The sequence below is a fragment of the Tauraco erythrolophus genome, chromosome 5 (assembly GCF_009769465.1).
Source record: "Tauraco erythrolophus isolate bTauEry1 chromosome 5, bTauEry1.pri, whole genome shotgun sequence".
Lineage (NCBI taxonomy): Eukaryota > Metazoa > Chordata > Aves > Musophagiformes > Musophagidae > Tauraco > Tauraco erythrolophus.
Window position 1 is genome coordinate 58,727,330 of NC_141469.1, and position 18,471 is coordinate 58,745,800.

At 38.0% G+C, this 18,471-nt stretch overlaps 1 protein-coding gene across 9 annotated transcripts in view; it reads right to left on the reverse strand.

Annotated features, from left to right (window-relative positions):
- The window catches only part of TENM3 (teneurin transmembrane protein 3), a 321,876-nt gene that overhangs the window by 109,268 nt on the left and 194,137 nt on the right, over positions 1-18,471 (reverse strand). For all 9 annotated transcript variants that reach the window (XM_086612225.1, XM_086612224.1, XM_086612223.1 and 6 more), the window contains one exon: positions 11,752-11,990. In XM_086612225.1, coding sequence (XP_086468351.1) covers positions 11,752-11,990 — 239 coding nt within the window. The remainder of the gene's footprint in view (positions 1-11,751; positions 11,991-18,471) is intronic.

Below are 18,471 nucleotides of genomic sequence, written 5' to 3' on the forward strand. Positions count from 1 at the left end.
AGAGAAGCACAATCTGATGAAAAGATTTAGGAACCAAAGGAAAAAGAATCAGGGGCCAATTAATGTGATGTTCAAAGGACACACCGAGCTGGGATTTTACAGTATGTAGTGAAATACTTGTGTTGCATATTTCCATCTCATGACTGGCTAAAAAAGATCAAAGCTTTTTTATTCCATATTAAGAATGACAGAATATTACAGCAAACATGCAATAAGGAGAAATGTAATAAGCTTTAATAAAAGATGATAATAAGGTTTGATAAGAACTTTTGGAACGTCACCAAATCTGGAATGTAAGATGAAAGCATCTGCATGTAGAGATTGTAGTATGTTATTTGGAACCCCACAGAGCTAAACTGTGATTAGAACTACATATTTTTCCATAAATTAGGTTTTGTTTTGAATTTCCTGCTGAGATCATATGAAAGTTGATTGAATGTGCAAGTCAATATATAGGTTTTCTAATCCTTTACTGTTTGTTAGGCTTCATGATATCATAATTACAGCAGTCCACTTATAGATCAAAGGTATGTGATTGAGACCAAAGCAAAATAACCTATAACTTCTTTACATAACTTCTTCACAGTGATTTATATCTATCCATGACAATTATCACTCACCTATGCAGATCAACTTGCAAACCCATGGAATTTACACTTAAACCCGTATTTAAAAACACAATGGACACACTGAGTTCACCATCAAAGAGGCCTTTTTATACAGCTCCACCTTACCTGACACCTCCAATACAAACTTGTAAGCCATTAGCTACCTGCATAAGCAAACAATCTTGCGCAAATCCTTGGTTCAAAGAACCCAAAGTTTAAGTCAGCCCAGTGATTGCAGTCATTCTCCTACTGAAATCTCTCCACCACTCTCTGTTCTAGCTCAGTTCCTCACAGGGAGATAGTTCCTCGCTACTCACCAGGAATCACAACTGCCTAAGCAGCTGTGTGTCTGGGCCAGAGACACACAGGAGGGACCGGCTACTAGATGGAGCATCCTTTATTATACAGTCATTGATGCAGTTTATGTCCATTGGAGGAACACATCATGTTCCTACAGAGGACTCATTAAAGTGAGACATGGCTTTTACGAAACTATTCCAGTGAGCAAAGATACACTACAGGTACATGAAAAACGTTACTAATAAAATGCAAACAGAAAAATAATTTACCATATATCATTTATGAAAGGAACCTATGACATGAAGACAATCTTACTGTTAATAGTTTGTAAGGCCAGTGATTTGTTGCTTGCAAGCCAGTTTGTAAGCCACTTGGTATTTTTTAATAGTTATGTAGGCCTTGGGAAAAAACCAGTTAGGATTACAGTTTCACATCGATTTCCCCCCCCTTAAAATCAGCCACAACACTGAACTATAAAATCTTACAGGTGATATTAAGAATATGCAGTCTTAGCTCTAAAGTAGCAGTCACTTATAAAATTAATGGAGAAAAACAACTACCACTTTTACCGTGTGAGAAGATATTGGATCAATAATAAGGACGTGTTTTAAAATTATCCTCTACTTCTGGCTCCAGCTGAACTGAAATAACAAGAACAATTGTATCTCTCCTTTTCAAATATGTGGACACCTGCATATCATTACTTCTACTTGAGATTTTTAACAAAAGGGAGACAGAAGCTGCTGGGGCCCAAAAGCCTGGAAAATCCGTGAAAACAAAAATGACTATTCCTTGGCAGTGTGAGAAGATTTGGAGCAAGTCAAATGAGGACTCACTGTTGAGCAAAAATGCCTCAACAAAAACTATTGTGAAACTTGGCATTTCAAAGATGAAAGAGAAAATGAAACAATAGATGAGTTTGGAGTTTTCACAAGTCAAGATAAATTTATTGTACCCAGTTACTGTATTGCACTTTGTGAAACTCATGTAAATCAGTGGTTAGCAAAGGGTGTTACCTCTACGCAGCTGGCTGTTGTTTTAAGAGTTTGCAATGAGTATTAGTGAAATCAAAATACTCCTCTTCCTGTACCATAGTAATGGTAACTTGGAAGCATTTTTCAATAAAAAATGCAGGAAACACACCTGTTTCTTTTCTTAAAAGTTTGTGGAGCTAGCTCATTTTCCAAATGGCTGATAGTAATTTACAATACCTGACCCTTCTCTATATTACTCCTTCTATAGAGTTGCTTTTGTGTGATCCTATTTCATCAAATGTTGACAAAATGACTCCGGTTTTGTTTGATAGGTTTCATTATTGTGGAAAATTAAGCATTTCAAATGCAAACGTCCACATCATCTAAACAGTTGTAGCACATTTGTTTTTCCTGGATTATAACACTACCAGTGCGGTTACAGGTGACGATTGGTTTTGGTTTCTTTGTTTTTGTGAATGAAGTTGTCTGAAATGGCATCAATGTGAAAATGAAGGATCTCATACATAAAGATTCCTGTCTACTTCAGAGGACCCCTAACTTTCATCCATAATTAATCACTGCAGCGTGGCAATTACACCTGTATAAAAACCATGTGTTCTTGTGATATCAGTCATAAATGTAACATCAAATGATATTGCTCACAGCAAGTTTGGACACATGTTCTGAACTTTTTTATTCTAAAGTGCTGGTGCATGGAGAGGTTTACCAAAATCTTATCTAAATCAGACATTTTTAACAGCATGAATTTTTTAAAAGATTCAAAAAGAGACCAAGCAGTTCTCTTCAAAGAACAGATTCAAGAAAAGATTGCAATATACAGAAAAGATGCAATTCATAAAAGATGCAATTTATACACAAAACTACAAGTTTTAATATATGTATTATAACCCACATATCACAGCGAATACCACATCTCCAAGGACTGGCTTCTTTCTTCACAGACATGAGTCAGAAATTAATGGAAACTACAGCAAAAAAGAGAACACTGTAATCCTATGTCCACAACAACTTGAGTAATCACCCGAGTTAATTTCATCTCTGCTTGCCAAAATCCTCTTAAACATAAGCACACATTTAAAGTATTACATACGCTTACATACTACTAAAACATACTACACATCTACCTCCATTGATAAAAACAAGAACTATAAATTACTCTAGCTTGCTATTTAGTTAAAAGAAGTAGCTGGTGTAATTTAACTTCATTTCTCATTAGACTGACAAATCGCTACTGTTTGGGGGTCTGCCAGAAGACTTTAGGAGCAATGCAGAAGGGCTCACATCTCTACACAGCATGCTAGCAAGAGATTTCATTATTCCCGAAAACAACATCCAGATTTTGAAAAACCATCATACTGCATCACAGTATGATGGCAGAATCACCCAGTGTGGGACAATGACATCACGTCATCTTGCAGTTTATTACTACACCTGTTATATTACCAGGATTACCAAGTTTCAATTTGCTCCACTGGGCAAAAGAGGAAGGGTGATAGGACTATTGCCAAAAACCTTGTGATATATCTTAATTAGAATACAAGCGTTTTTTTTGGAGCAGAGGTGGGTATGCTCCTTGACGGATTAACTTTTTTAATCCTTTGAAATCTTGTCAAGTCTCTTTTAACCTCCTGACTGCCAATTACATGTTCCTACATCCTCCCATGTGAGGATTATCTTTCTCAATGAACATTTTATTCTCAGTGCCACTAACAATAATAGCGTGCAACATCCACAACACCAATCAAATACTAATACCATGCATTCCTGAAACAGTAAATATTATATTATGCTTTGCACTTAGTCTGAAACAAAGTAACAAGATCTTTGTTTAAAAAACATCAACCAAAGGCATTATCCACCATGGTTTTCTTGCAGGAGACAAGAAAGTATACTTAATGTTCATGCTTCAAAGACCTAGATGCTCCACATATTTAGGTTTTGTACTATTCCAACAAAATATGTTAAAAACATTTTCAGCCCAATAAGGTGGTGAAACATAACTTCCTTTTCTGACTAGTCATTCTCTCTGTGTCTCCCAGTTTTGAAAGAAAGAATGTGCCAAACATAAGACATTATTGTTTACCAAATATTTTCACTCTAAGGAGGCATAATGAGACCATCAGTAATGCTGTAAACATTGTATGAAAGTGACGCAGATATCAAAGTCATAGCTACAGAATATCAAGGAAAATAAATTTATCTCATGTTAGACATAGCTGAAAATCTCTGCAATGCAGAAAGTCATGGAAGTAGTAGCTGCAATATTATGCTTCACGTTAAAGCATAAAAACAGCATGGACAGTCACATGTATATCTGATAGTGCCATTTAGAAAGCACATGTCAGAAATGACTGAAAGGAGTTGCCTGAACCGATTTAGGAAGACATGGCCTACAAATAACAATTACCCAGCTTTTGCAGTTCTGCTTTTAAAGATCATGAAGTAGTGAAATGGAACTAGGACATTGGTACTTCAGACTTCGAGGTCTCTCCTAAGGTCCATTCAGGATGCTGAAGTCCTTTAGAAATTTCAGGATGTGGTTTCTACCTGCTAAATAATTGTGCTGTACTGTATTCACCAGGTATATGACCACACACTGAAGAGACAACACACCCTTTGGTCTTGCCTTGTAGTTAGACCTTATACCTGCTCTTCTGTTAGAGAAGAACAGCATGTGCCACTGATGTCTAGAACAGCAGGCAAGCTGATTTTCACAGATGCAGAGCAGAGCTGCACACGCTGGGGAGGCAGAGCCTCTACACACGGCGTTGCCATGAGAGTTCCGACTCCCCATGACGTTTAGAGCTGAGCTACACCAGGAAATATCCATTCTGGACAGAAGCAAGTCATCATTAGGTACCTGATCTACAGCTTTTTACTCTGAGAGGAAGTCACTTCCAACTCCCACCAAGCCTGAATGGTATCAGAAACCTTTAATTTGGGAAAAGAATGACAGGGAACACTACTGCTCCCTCCAAATGCACTAGAGACACCCAGAGCCTTCCCTAAAAGCCCCATGGACTGTTAAGATAAGTTGCCTATGACTTTGCAAGGAGTGATGTATTTTCTATACAGCTGGAGACATTTGCTGCCTTGACAGCTCCAGATATAGGCACACCCTGAGCAAGAACATGAGAAATTGATGCGGTTCTCTGAAGTGCTTGCTGGAACCAGGCAATGCTAAGAAGCCATGCTTATATAGCTGATATGCTTTCTCAGAAAGGTTCATAGAAGAGAAGTTACCCTGCTGTAGATTTCTGAATAGTAGCTTCAATACATTGTGATATGTGGATTTGGTAAACTGCAAAATCTCAGAGCACTTTCTTCAAATGATAACAGATCAAGAGAAAAGGCAAAATATTATTTATTTTTTTTTAGAATCAAATATATAAATTAATAAAATATAAACTAATATATAAATTAGTCTATCTCAATACCTCTAACTTGACTGAAGAGAAATGGAGTGTGAGCATAAACCTGGCAAACTAAAAATCTGCCACATATCTGCATCAGGGAATATATTTCCAACCTACACACTTCAGTGAAGCTCTAGTCATAGCTAAGGTCCCAGCACAACCTAGAGAAGCAGACAGGAATGGGGAGAGAATGCAGAAAAACAAAAGTTCTTGATGAAGCTCTCAGTGACAATAGCATTACAATACTCAAAATTAAATGCAGGTCAAAGAGAAAAACAGTTTCTGCAAACACATAATGAAAGTGAAGGTGATTAATGGCAACTGAACTATATTCTCCCTCATGCCTGTTAATTACAATACCTATGCTGGGTATTGTAATAAAAATTCCATTTCAATGGCATTATTAATTAAGTTGTTTTCCTCATTCCTGGCAGTAATTGAGCTTTACAAATAGCAGAATAGTATTAACTTGGCATCGCAATCAAAAAGAAATATTATATTGTTCTTTATTGATAAAGTAAAATGGATTCCTTTGATTACAGGTATATTTAGTCATTGCTTTAGTCACAAAAATCTAGTTCTATAATTGTCACATTGTAAGTCTATTAGTTTTGGGGAGGGTGGTTCTGCCTTACTGTGATTTCTGCCACTGAGCCCAACAGGAAAGGCATCTGGTCCTCCACAATCTGGGAATAGATGTGAATGCCAGCAGCTGTCACACTAAATCCTGAGTAATATGGAATAACTACAGACAACAAACTCAGAAACAGCACTGGAGACATAGAAAGTCAACTTCAGTGTGCAGAAACCAACAATTTTCCAATTCTTAAGGAATACTTAAAACTCACCTGACCCTCAGCAGTAATTTTTACATCCTGCATACTTCTGTGTCAGTCTCCTCTAATGATGAAACTCATTTGCTCTTTTTCCTAGCCACCTTCTTCTCTTTCTACCTTAGAATCTTTTATCTTAAGCTGCTCTATTATTATTCTCAATAAGCTTTTGAAATAACTCTGAAGACAGTTATCCATTATTAGAAATCGATTTGCATATAAATTTTCAGCTTACTTTAAGTATCCCGAGACAATGACAAAACAGTAACATTTTCAGATGGACAAAAAAGCATGAATGCACAATATAATAACCACAGAACAAGCACAATGTATCTATTTTTCATAGAATCATAGAATGGTTAGGGTTGGAAGGGACCTTAAAGATCATCTAGTTCCAACTCCCCTGCCATGGGCAGGGAAACCCTCCATTACACCAGGTTGCCCAAAGCCTCATCCAACCTGGCCTTGAACACTTCCAGGGATGGGGTATCCACAACTTCTCTGGGCAATCTGTTCCACTGCCTCACCACCCTCTGAGTGAAAAATTACTTCCTTATATCTAATCTAAATCTGCCCTCTTTCAGTTTAAATCCATTGCCCCTTGTCCTATCACTACACACCCTTGTAAAAAGTCCCTCTTCAGCTTTCCTGTAGGCCCCCTTTAAGTACTGGAAGGCTGCTATAAGATCACTCTGGAGTATATTTTTACACAAATGTGGAAAATATGAATTATCTGTAATTATCAAACAGAACTTTCAAGTCTGGTATCTGTTTTCCATTCACATTTCATTTGTAATTTGTGTTATGACTGTGTGGTCATTTCTGTGTCATAGCAGAACAGCAGTTTTTCTACTGTTTCTCATAGAATGAAATACAAACTACAATATTGTGTGTTTTCCCAGAAGTTGTTTCAGTTGTTAAGTCTAAACATTAGCTTTCTTTTCTGTCCAAAATGAATTTGCTTAAACGTTCACAGCAAGCAGTAGTGCTAAAAATAGTTCTGTGCCTTTTTTAAATAAATAAACTTCCTTTTTTCCTTCCCGCCCCCCCCCCCCCAAAAAAGAGATGTCCTCCTGTTACTACTGATATTTAAATATTTGCTTTATCAAAAAGAATAGCTGGCTGGTGTATATTCTTGTCTTGACCACTGGCTGCAGAGCTAAGGCTAACAAAATGATGAATGCCAAGGTACACAGAGAGTAAAATACTCAACAGACTTGGAAGTATGACGGACTGTTGTGAAGAAGCCAGGACAGCAGAGGCCTGACTGAATAGGTCGGGTCTCACTGTGTATTCAAAGAACGTTTTATGTTGATAGAAACCTATTTAGTAGACATAAGACAACACTCATGACAGATGCCTGTGATCTTTCAGTGTGCAACTTTTCAAGCTTAGTTGAGCGAATCTGGTGTTGTGTAATTCCAGCACTGACTAAGGAAAACTGCTCGCCTCTTCGGTTCCATGCACCGTGAAAATGGCACTAACTTATTGTATTGACTTACACAATGTCAAGATAGTGCCATTGGCAACGGAGAATCAATTGCCTAAGCAGTTCCGAGGGATGAAAGAGGGGCCCTGATGTCTCTAGATTCTCATTAATTTCATCCAGTTGTTGAATCCACACTAAAGAAGAAATAATTAGTACAGTACCAATCAATCCGTTAATATAGCTGGTCAGAGTCTGTGCTATGCAACAACATTTTGGAAACAACTCCTCCTGACTGATGTAGTTCTCTGTAACTACACAGTGGATTTTTCTGTTAGAAAAAAAAACACACCCAAGAACAACAAACTCTTCTCCTTAATAAAACCAAAAGTGGACAGAGAAGATCCCAAAAGGTAGAACTGAAAGACAGAGGTTACATATGAAACTTTGGTTTCATGCCCGTGTTTGACCTAGAAGTCACTCTACAAAACTTTCCCTTCATTCACTCACTGCAAATGATGGATGCTGAATGAGACAGCAAACCACAGGGAGAAGGACAAAGTTCTGTTTTGTCTTGCACATTGTAAAGCTGGACTCTATGTCTGTCTCTCACACAGACTCTCTGTACAAAGTTTGGGTAAACCTATTCATGTGTATATAGAAACAGGTCAAACTAAGGCAACTTCCTATTTCTAACTCTTTTCCTGGCTTAAATTTAATACTGCTCTTTCTAGACTTCCAAACAGGGGAGAAGGTTCTAGAATGTTAATGCTGGAGAAAAATAGTTTGTTTTGTTCCTTGGTTTCAAATCGGATTATGGACAGCAGTTAGAGCAAACGAACAGCTTGAAGAAATTCCAGTGTAATCTTTATCCCAAAATGTGGCAGTTAGTATTCCTTATTCCCCATCTTTTTAACCTATTATTTCAAGAATCTTCTATCTGAATCCTTCACTCTAAATTAGAGCTATTTTTAAATTTCACTCTATATGTTGCTGCACTATCTTTTTGCTCAGCATTTGCATGTTTCTGTTGCGTAATTCCTTGTTTCTCAACCAATTAACAGTAGGTGAAGCCTCTAACAAAGGACCAACATTTTCCATAACTCACTTCTATTTTCTCTAAAAATTAGGAGGTCTCGCTGACAAGAAGGGTAAACTTAAACATTCTGTACACTGCAAAATGGTTGACAGACACCTCGAGGGCTAGAAAATCAAGAACATGTAGGGAGGCTGTAAGTGAGACTTTTTTTCCTTTAGATTGAAATAACATTTTTAATTCCTTGTGACCCCCAAGACTGCAATAAGTGGCCTTACAATGCAGCATTTGCTCTGGTCTCTCCCCATGCTGATATCCTCTGCTCTCGCCTCCTCTTTGTAGACTTCGCAAATGTAGGAGTCTTTCCTGTCAGAGTGACGGAAAAAGTGCAAGACAGACCAGGCTCTCGATGCAGCTCCTTCCTCTGGCTGGGCTAATTGACGGAGCAGTAATTGACTGAGCAGTTCTGCAAAGGCAGACATGAAGTCTAGCAAACTGTCTCTTCTGCCTTATGTTGCCTGAGCAGAGGCAGCGGGATCTGAAGTCACTTTCTCTACCCCATATCCACTGCAACTAAAATAAGCTTGGGCACGACATGTTCATCTCTCTGCCTTTCTGCGACTGCCTGGTTACACTGCTGTTCACCAGGCGAGCAGTCCTATTAGTTCTTCAGTCTGCAGTGCTCCTTATCAATGTGTACTGGCATATTTCCCAACAAGGGCTGTGGCATTTTCACGCTTGTAGCAATGTCTCCCTGTGAAGTTCAAAACATGTCTCAAACTGGCTTTACAAATGTGACATGCCACCTCAGCTGCTGTAAACCTCAGCAGACAAGCCACACCACTGCGTTAGAGGCATGCCACGGGATGCACAATACTGCAGTGCTTCTCATCTTTTCATGTTATGACCAATTTCCTACTCAGTCATTTCCCTTTCACATTTCTGCTATGAAACAGGTACTCAAGATGAAGGACCTTTTCCATCTTACATTAATGATTTCCACCGATTTATACTTGAATGGCCTATTAGATGGAGAGTATTTCTGATATTACATCTGTAGAGATGGGAAAACCACATACATGAATGAGCGTAATCCATTCATGGTTTTATGGATCTGAAGTTCTCTAGAGAGTGTCCCTGAGTGCTGGATTTTACATTTAGATTGCTGAGTTAGCTGAAATATGTGTAATATCACCAGTAGGCAAAGAGCTCCCTATTGACTATGGGCAGAGGAAGGCCCTTGTGCATTGTTTATTTCAGCAAGGACGTGAGCTGGCGTGTGCCCATGAAACGTTGTACAGCCATATTTGTTTCTTTTACAGGGTATGTGAATAAATCACGTGTGGAGCTGAAAGCTCTCACTCACTGGAAAGCTCGTCTCTTTTTCCTGAATACAGGAATAGAGGCGCATTAGACATGCTTATATTTCTTAATGTGCCTGTGGGAGAAATAACGTGGTACAGCTATCTCCTTGTGCCCCTCAGATCCACAGGTAATCTGGCTCTTTGGGGCTAGAGAAGTGTAGAGTTCAGCTCAGAATCAGGTCTTCGATATTTTACTGTCTGTATGGCTGTTTTTTCCCTATTCTCGACAGTCATACTTCATACTGAATCCCTTCTTTTATATTTCTGTATTTATTTAGTAGCAGATGCTTGCTTCTGATGACTTATGAGGTAATATTATGGAGACTGAGCGCAATTAATGTGTTTTATAAATGAGAGTATTTCAATCCCACTTTAAAAAAGATGTAGTGTCAAAGCTAAACTCTAAACCACACTTTTATGCTCCTGTACACAAAATAGCCACAAATAAACACAAATCCAGTGATTGAAAGGGGCTGGATAGCAGTGTCAAGTCCTACATTTGCACACATCTTTTGCCCTTTGGGGCTGGCACCTGAGGTGGAAAGGGTGTTCAGGGGCTCTGCTTTGCTGGTGCAGAGAGGAATTTCTCCAGCTACTCAGCAACCTAGTTTCTTGCATTGTTCACAGGAGCTTCAGCCCAGTAAGAACTACTTCAAAGGCTTTATACAGCTTACGTTGTGCCTCGGATTGAAATGTAGCAAGCCGGTTTCAACAGAGGCAATGAAGATTTAAGGATCATACGGCCTTCTAGGCTTTATTATTAATTTACACTGATTTTAAAAAGAGGAAGGAAAGGAGAGATTGTCTCTTCTCTATTTTCTTTCCTTGACTTCTTAAGACTCTGAGTGTAGCCATTACCAAAAAAAAAAGACCCTTAAACTTAGATTTCCATAACTGTGGTAACTTAAACTTCTAATTAACAAATCAGTTAAAAGAAAGTATTTGAAAACCATTTATAGACTTAGAGGTGAAAAAATCAGTAATCTGGACAAAGCCACAGAAGAAGTTACAAGCACAAAAAAGCCTGTTCTGTTCCCTTATTAAAGTCAATGACATTTTTCTCACAGGCAAGCACTGTCCCCATTAACTGCCTAAAATTCAAATTATATAATATTCATAGCAAACATTTATGAAATTAAATAATTAAAGAGATTACGAAATAAAGAAAAACCTCTAAAATAAAAATTGGGAAATTAAATTTAACAAACAAATAGAGAAAAGAGAGAATAATTAAAAATAAACAACCCACAAGAGAGGAAGAAGTCTCCATCTTCTCTGCATGCTGTCCTTTTGGGCAATTACTTTCCCTACCTCGCGATCGAAAGTCTGTATTAGACTTTTACTTTAGCTCTACACACAAACATATGCGTATGTAATGATGAAGTCATAGTTAGCATTCCTAAATGCTGTAGTAGTTATATTTCATGCAAAATGAGAGGAAAAGAGTTCCATGGATATGCTGCAAGTTATAGTCCCATTATGGAATTTTTACAATCTATATCTTACTCATACTTCTATAAGAACTAGACACCACGTAGATTAATTGCAGTTCAAATATTTCTTTGAAGTTAATTCACTCACTATCATGCTGCAGAATGCTTGCAGAATAATCAAATTTTCTATTTCCTCTGAACAATTGGGACTTTTCATTAAGTCATTGATGTGGTTTTTGCTGTTACCAAAAACTTTGCTCGTTAAAGGTTAGTGTATCACAGTCCATATACAATCCAGACATCCCTATTCATGGTGACAATTACAAAAAATGGGACTCACCTATAAAGTAGGACAGCAGTATTGCCAGCAGCACCGAGACCCCTACAGCACAAAGTGCAGTACATTTCCAGCTACAGTACTTCGAAGACTTCTTGAATTTAAAAGCACTTCTGGATAGAGTGTTCCTAGGTAGTGGCCGAGTAGGAGGGGAATAAACAGAGCCGGATGCCATTGTGTACCCTGGCGTTGCAGTACTGAACAGCGGTGTGGTCCCTGTTCCTGTTTTGAATAGGAAATGCCTGTGGAAGAAAGAGCGTATGGTAAAGTATAAAAGTAAATAAAGCTGGAGCACAGGCAGTCATACCTCTTTTGTTTCATGTTGCCTATTTTTTCCAATAGCTAACAACATCCAATCTACAAAGGGTCACAGAAGTTATACTTGTCATGACACTCACACATAAAAAAGACACTTTCCCTTTAAGAAAAGACCAAAGCCCCCCCAACATTAGTAATATACTGGTATCCAGACAGGAAACAGAACTACCCAAAATACAGTATGGTAGGGAGGAGGTCTCTCAGAGTTTATCCAACAAGCAGGGACAGGCTTTCTGCTGCTGTTTATTTTTGTTGGCTTCTGCTACAGACTACAGGGAACTCCATTAAAAAGTCAATAATGAGCAATCTGACTATAGCCCACACTACTTATCACAGCTTTCCTGGGTTAAGTACAAAGAAAACAGCAATCTCTCAGATACAAAGTTTTGGCAACTTTGCCAAAATTAGTCAGTTAAAAGATTTTTTGTGTATCCTAAATACTCAGTTCACTAATTCATATCTCCTTGCACATAATCTTACCATAACAAGATCTGATTATGGATACAGCAGCTAGTTACAGCCTGAGAAGTACTCGAAAGAAATACATTGAGTAAGTGCCCAAAAAGAACCACAGCCAACAACAGAAATGAAAAGTAAAGTCAAAGTTAAGACATACTCTGTGAGTTACCAGTAAGCTTAATTTTGTTTAATTAAAATTTCTAGAAGAAATATTACTCCCTGAGCCTATCTACAACAGAATCCTTTAATTTTAGTTCATGCAAGCATAATTATTTTGGAGGAGCCTCTAAGCACAGCATGTACTGCCTGAAGTTTTTCTCCTGATGCGTGTATACACTCTACGAACAAAAAACCTCAACCAAACAAAGATCTTTGTACCAGGGTTTTTTCTAGCAATTTGTTATGTTGGCAACTCTGTTGTGTAAGGCTTGGCCTTACCTAATCAGGGTTTGCAACATTAATGTATCATAGCTAGAAATGGTACGAAAGCAGACTGTGGAGAATTTTGAACTTACCAAGCACATGAACAGCTAACCAGATCTAGGAGAGGCGTTTGCATTTTTTAATAGATAAGAGACACTGATACCCAGGTCCTCCTGAAGCGAAGTGCATGCTTACACTGTGTTTGCCTACTGCATGCCACCTATACAGTATGAGTCAGAGGACCTAGCACCAAATGAGCTAGCTGTGGAGGGGAAAGCCCTGTAGTTACACCACGTGGCACTGTGGACTGCTTCTCAGCTGATGGGACTTTCATCCTCCAGGACCCATGCTTGGATCCTTGCATAGTAATAGACCAACCTATACAGGTATAGCGGCTTTATCAGAAATGCACCATGGAGACACTAGAAATTAATTTGCCCCACTGCATCCTGAGAAAAATACCAGCAGTTGATAAACAAGGTTTGTTATTTGCAGGTGATTTTGCTACAGGATGTTAACAGATGAACTAGAACATCTTGGCATAAGCCCTCTCCTTGAAACTGTTTGCATTACAAACATGATCCATGAAATATGTTACATAGGTTACTTCATTCTGAACAGTATTAAACTTGCTGGCACTGACAACAGAAGGATACGCACTAGATCTACCAATGCACAACAGCACATCCCAGTTTTTTCTTGACTTCTGAGCCCAGAGGATTACCAACGATTCCAAAAAAAAAACAACCCTTGTGGTTTAAATCCTCTCTAAGAAGATACTTCTTTAAAAGTTGTGACACTTTCTATGTAGCAAACACCAAAATAATAATAACTAGTCCAATGTAAAAAATGTTTTACACCTCATAACACCATTACTTTGATTTTACAGACTCACAGAAGAATGTAGATTCATCAAGTCCTGATAAAGTGTCTTATCCACTTGACCTTTACTGTTCTTTCATTTCTGGCTACATATGGTATATGTTATGTCCAGGTTTATTTCACAAACAATATCTACATACATCTCGAGAAAATGCCAAACACAAAGGTGGCTGTTTCCTTTTCTATGTGCAATGTCTGCTGTTTTGGGGGACTGAAGGAAAGCCATACAGTGACATAATAATACTCCTCCTAAACATCAGTTTCCATGTTAAAAATAAGAAGCTACCTGACCAACCTGCAATTTTCACATCCTCCTGCACTCGCTGTTAGGCTCAACAGACTAAAAATGGAAACTGGCATTATATGAGCACTTGAATGGAACTCCATATGCTCTAAGCTTTAACAAAATAATGCAACAAAACAGTTAGCCTCTGATCTTTTCCTTTTTTTTTTTTTCTCTGAGAAAGTGAGAGCCGAGACGTTGGCTTTGGTACAGCACAGCCTACTAGAGACTGTAATCCATATTCTCAAAGCCTTTGAGGAGTTAATCCCATAGATAAACTCAGGAGACGGCCGCATATCTGTGGTGGTGTGAGCTGTCACAGCTCTGACAGTCCACCCCAGGCATCAAGGCAATGAAAGAAAATTGTAAATTTTATATGTGAATTCAGCAGTGTATAGTCCTAGGCAGCACACAGCATGACTCCTCACTTTAAGCTATTCCTCCTTTGCTTTGAATCCCATGGATACAATGCCAGAGTGGTCACACCAGCTGGCTGGAGAATGCCGAGGGAAAAATGATGACGGAAAACTCGGCCTGGCATCTTCTTCTGGGTTAAGAAAATTTGTTTGGAGCTCTCTATTCCTAATGAGTGGAGTTACTAACAAAGTTGTCAGAGACTCTGCTGCTACATTAACTCTGAGTGATAAGTATTTGAAGTGTAACGCTATCAGACTTGCACATCTTGTCTGCCTCACTGAGCCATGCCAAACAGCGTTCCTCTGAGACACTCAGAAGGATATGGTATCTGACAACAAACCCAGGCTGCTTCCAGATAATGCCCAAATTCTTATGCTCTTGAAATCTAATCTATCCACAAATGATTTTAATCATCTATATATCCATCTACCTTGTCTTTTCCAACCATGGAACTCGAGTAGCTAATTTCTAAATCCTAAACTGTTTGCACTACTCGACCAGGCACAGATTTACCGGCAATTACGCTATGTTTCATCTCACAAGGAGCTTATAGCATTCTGCAGGAGCGTATCCTCCATTCAAAATTGATCATCTAACGAGCACTTGCTAGATCTTCATGCAAGCAGCACTTTAAATATTTCATTAAGCTTTAGAATACAAAAATCCAGTGAATTATGCTAATATTTTACAAGACAACTGTTTTTATTAAAGAATTAAATTCACTTTTTAAAGCAAATAATCTACTTTTATGTTTATTCAATATGTATTTCTGTCTGCTTATTTAATATATGTTTCTATTAAAAAGTGCAGTTAATCTTAACATTTTAGGAGGGCAGAATTCAGTATCTAACAAATCTAAACTACAGACCAGTTGGACAAGGCCCTGAGCAACCTGATCTAGTTGGAGATATCCCTGTTCCTTGCAGGGGGGTTGGACTAGATGACCTTTGAAGGTCCCTTCCAGCCCTAACCATTCTATGATTCTATGATTCTAAAATACAAAGTTATGTCATGAACTAATCTTTGGATGAAGACAGCTGGGAAGCTCTCTTATTTCACAAATGGTAGGCATTTTACTTAAGCTTCTACCCGTAAAAGATAACACAGAAATATAGCATCAAAAACCTCAATGATGTCAGCTCAGACAACAGAAACATATGGATAAAAGTAAAATAATCACACTTTTAATTTAACTCAATACTCTCTGAGCATCAAGTGCTGGTGTGCAGCTGCTGACATGCAGATGATTTTCTACCTCCTCAAGTTGAGGAGTAGGACTCACACCAATTTTCTCTGTGCTGTCACTTCCTTTGTGGAAAATAAAATTGTGGCACCTTCTACTAAATTCAGTAAATGAGAAAGCAGGAGGGGAAAAAAAAGTGATAAAAAACCCCACAAGTTGGGCAGAAAGATTGAGTTAACTGAAAAATATGCCTTCAGAGAAATGAAGATGGATTATCAAAACATTCAAGGACAGTAAGGCTCAGACCATAAGCTTAAATGTTTCTGATATAAGATAGTCAGGTGTCCAGCAACAGAAATGTGATTTAGAATAACTGTCTTTACGAAAATATCTGTGACAAAAACTTTTGACCCCAGTTTAGAAGAAAATGGACACTATGAATCAATGAATGCAATATTACATAAACATGTCTGGAAGGCCTGAACTCCAGACTGCCAGAAGCACAGATATTACACAAATAAACTATCACCAAGCAAAAAGGAGTATTCCACATGACTTTAAAACAGATTTGTCTCAATTTGTATAGAGTTATTGCATAATTTTAACATCCCTAATATAACTTTTACATTAGATACATGACTTTTTTTTTTTTACCTTATGCTGAGATTGCTTCACCTTGCAAAAGATTCACTGTGATCTGTAGCTCTGATTTAACTGGTTTTAGGCATCATCTATAGAATGCTTTGCATATACTTGGAAGACATGTGAACGAGCCTACCTTATCACTTCCAACAGCTTTCTTGGCGGCATTTTAGTTCCGTATTAAAATATTTCATACAGCACAACCACTGCAATAGAGTGCTGAATCCCACAGCAAGTATGTCACAACACATTAAAAGTCACACAGGACTTTCTTACAAAATACTTACTAAATAAGGAATTGTGAATAAGTCCCAGCAAAATTTTATTGAACTTCCCTAAGTACATTAGAAAACATATCATATTTTATCACCTTGCCAGTGAGATTTAAAGGTAGCTATTGTTATTTTGTGCAGTGTTATTATTTAGACAATGACAGCTGTCACAGAATAAGGGTCAGTATCGCTAGGCCTTATGCGTCTACCTCACATTAAGAGCTACTCTTTGACTCTTGTATAATGTTGTATATACTACTACCACCTGACGAATCTGGAGCAGAATAAATCTGTTAGTTTGATCATGTTTCTAAACAGAGAATTTCCACTGTGATCAGTAACAAACGTCATAGTGCCACTGCAGCACAGGTTTTCTTGCAGTACTGTCTCCTATACCATCCTACATGCAGTCGGTTTGGTCAGTGCCACGATGGTGTTAATGACACGTGGCTCTTCAGACCATTACAGACCACTACTGAAAGACCACTGACGAAGAACAGGTATAACACTCATAAGACTGCACTATGAAAGACATTCAATGTCAGAAACTATCTCTGACATGGACTTTTGAAGGAGGTCTCTATCTAAAAAACAGTGTAAGGGGTAGGGTTCCCGCAAGCACATGTGGTACAACGAGCGAGTTAGTTCATTCCAAAAACCATGGAGAAGAAGGATAATCTTATTTGATAGAGAACAGTTACACGTGCAAAATCTGTGTGCAGCTGTAACCAAATAAGCAGAAACAGCAATTACCACAAAAGGGCAGATCACCAGGAACACTACCCTGTCTGAAAGTGGCCAGTACAAAGGGAGGGGATGAGGGCCTTCCAGACTACTTATTCACTAACAGCTGACTCTTTCCCTGAACAGTCCAAAACCCACACTCTCACTGATGTCTTGTGGCGTTTTGTTCTGTAGGCTAAACACGCCATCGTGTCAAAAAGTATTTTCTTCTATCATTTCAATTCAACTGATTGTTCCCCTTGTTCTTGTATAATGAGTATGTACTGTTTGCCCCACAGTACATAAAGACAAAATTTTTATAATATTACTGTTTGATTCACTTTATTTTTAGGGTTAAACATACAAAAGCATTAAAAAGTAATTGCCTAAAGCAAGAAAACAAAATCTAGGCTCTTTATGGGTCAGATAAAGGCAACTGTGAAGTTGAGGAAAGCTATTTTCAGATACCTGTTGTTTCAGTGCAGAATATAACAAAACTGACATTTGGAAAATGACAGAATAGGAAGTGACTTGAGGAAAGGTGGAAGAGGAATGAAAAACTATCTCTTAACATTTTTTGCATTTGTTTTTTTGCCCTTTGGTACAAAAATACCCCCAAATATTTAAGCATATCCATGAGTCTCTAACAATGTCTTTCAGGTAAGTAACAAGTCCACTAATTTTTTATATTTGACTCATCTGTTCTTGCAACTTGAGGAAAATCCTGGGAAAAATTAGCAATTACTGGTACAGGGGACCAAAAGATCACTGTACTTTACTTGGCTCTTCGAGCCAAGGTAACACCATTCTGCCTTCTGTAATCACAGGTTAAGTACTTTATGAAACGAGTACAACAATTTTTAGATTGTGGAACACAGGTTAATATTCCACCCAAGCCCAGTTCAAATCTGCCACTATCTAACTCTATTAAATATTTTTTGCTATTTGTCTCTTAGGAATGTTGAATCTGTGGACATTATGATATGAATTAAGACAATTATAAGCAAGTCCACGAAAATGTTCTTATCCATTCTGCTAAGGTCCCCAATCCACTACCATGGATTCACTCCAAGGCATGAAGTGGTAATATCTACACTTTAGACACCTAGAATTAAAAATAC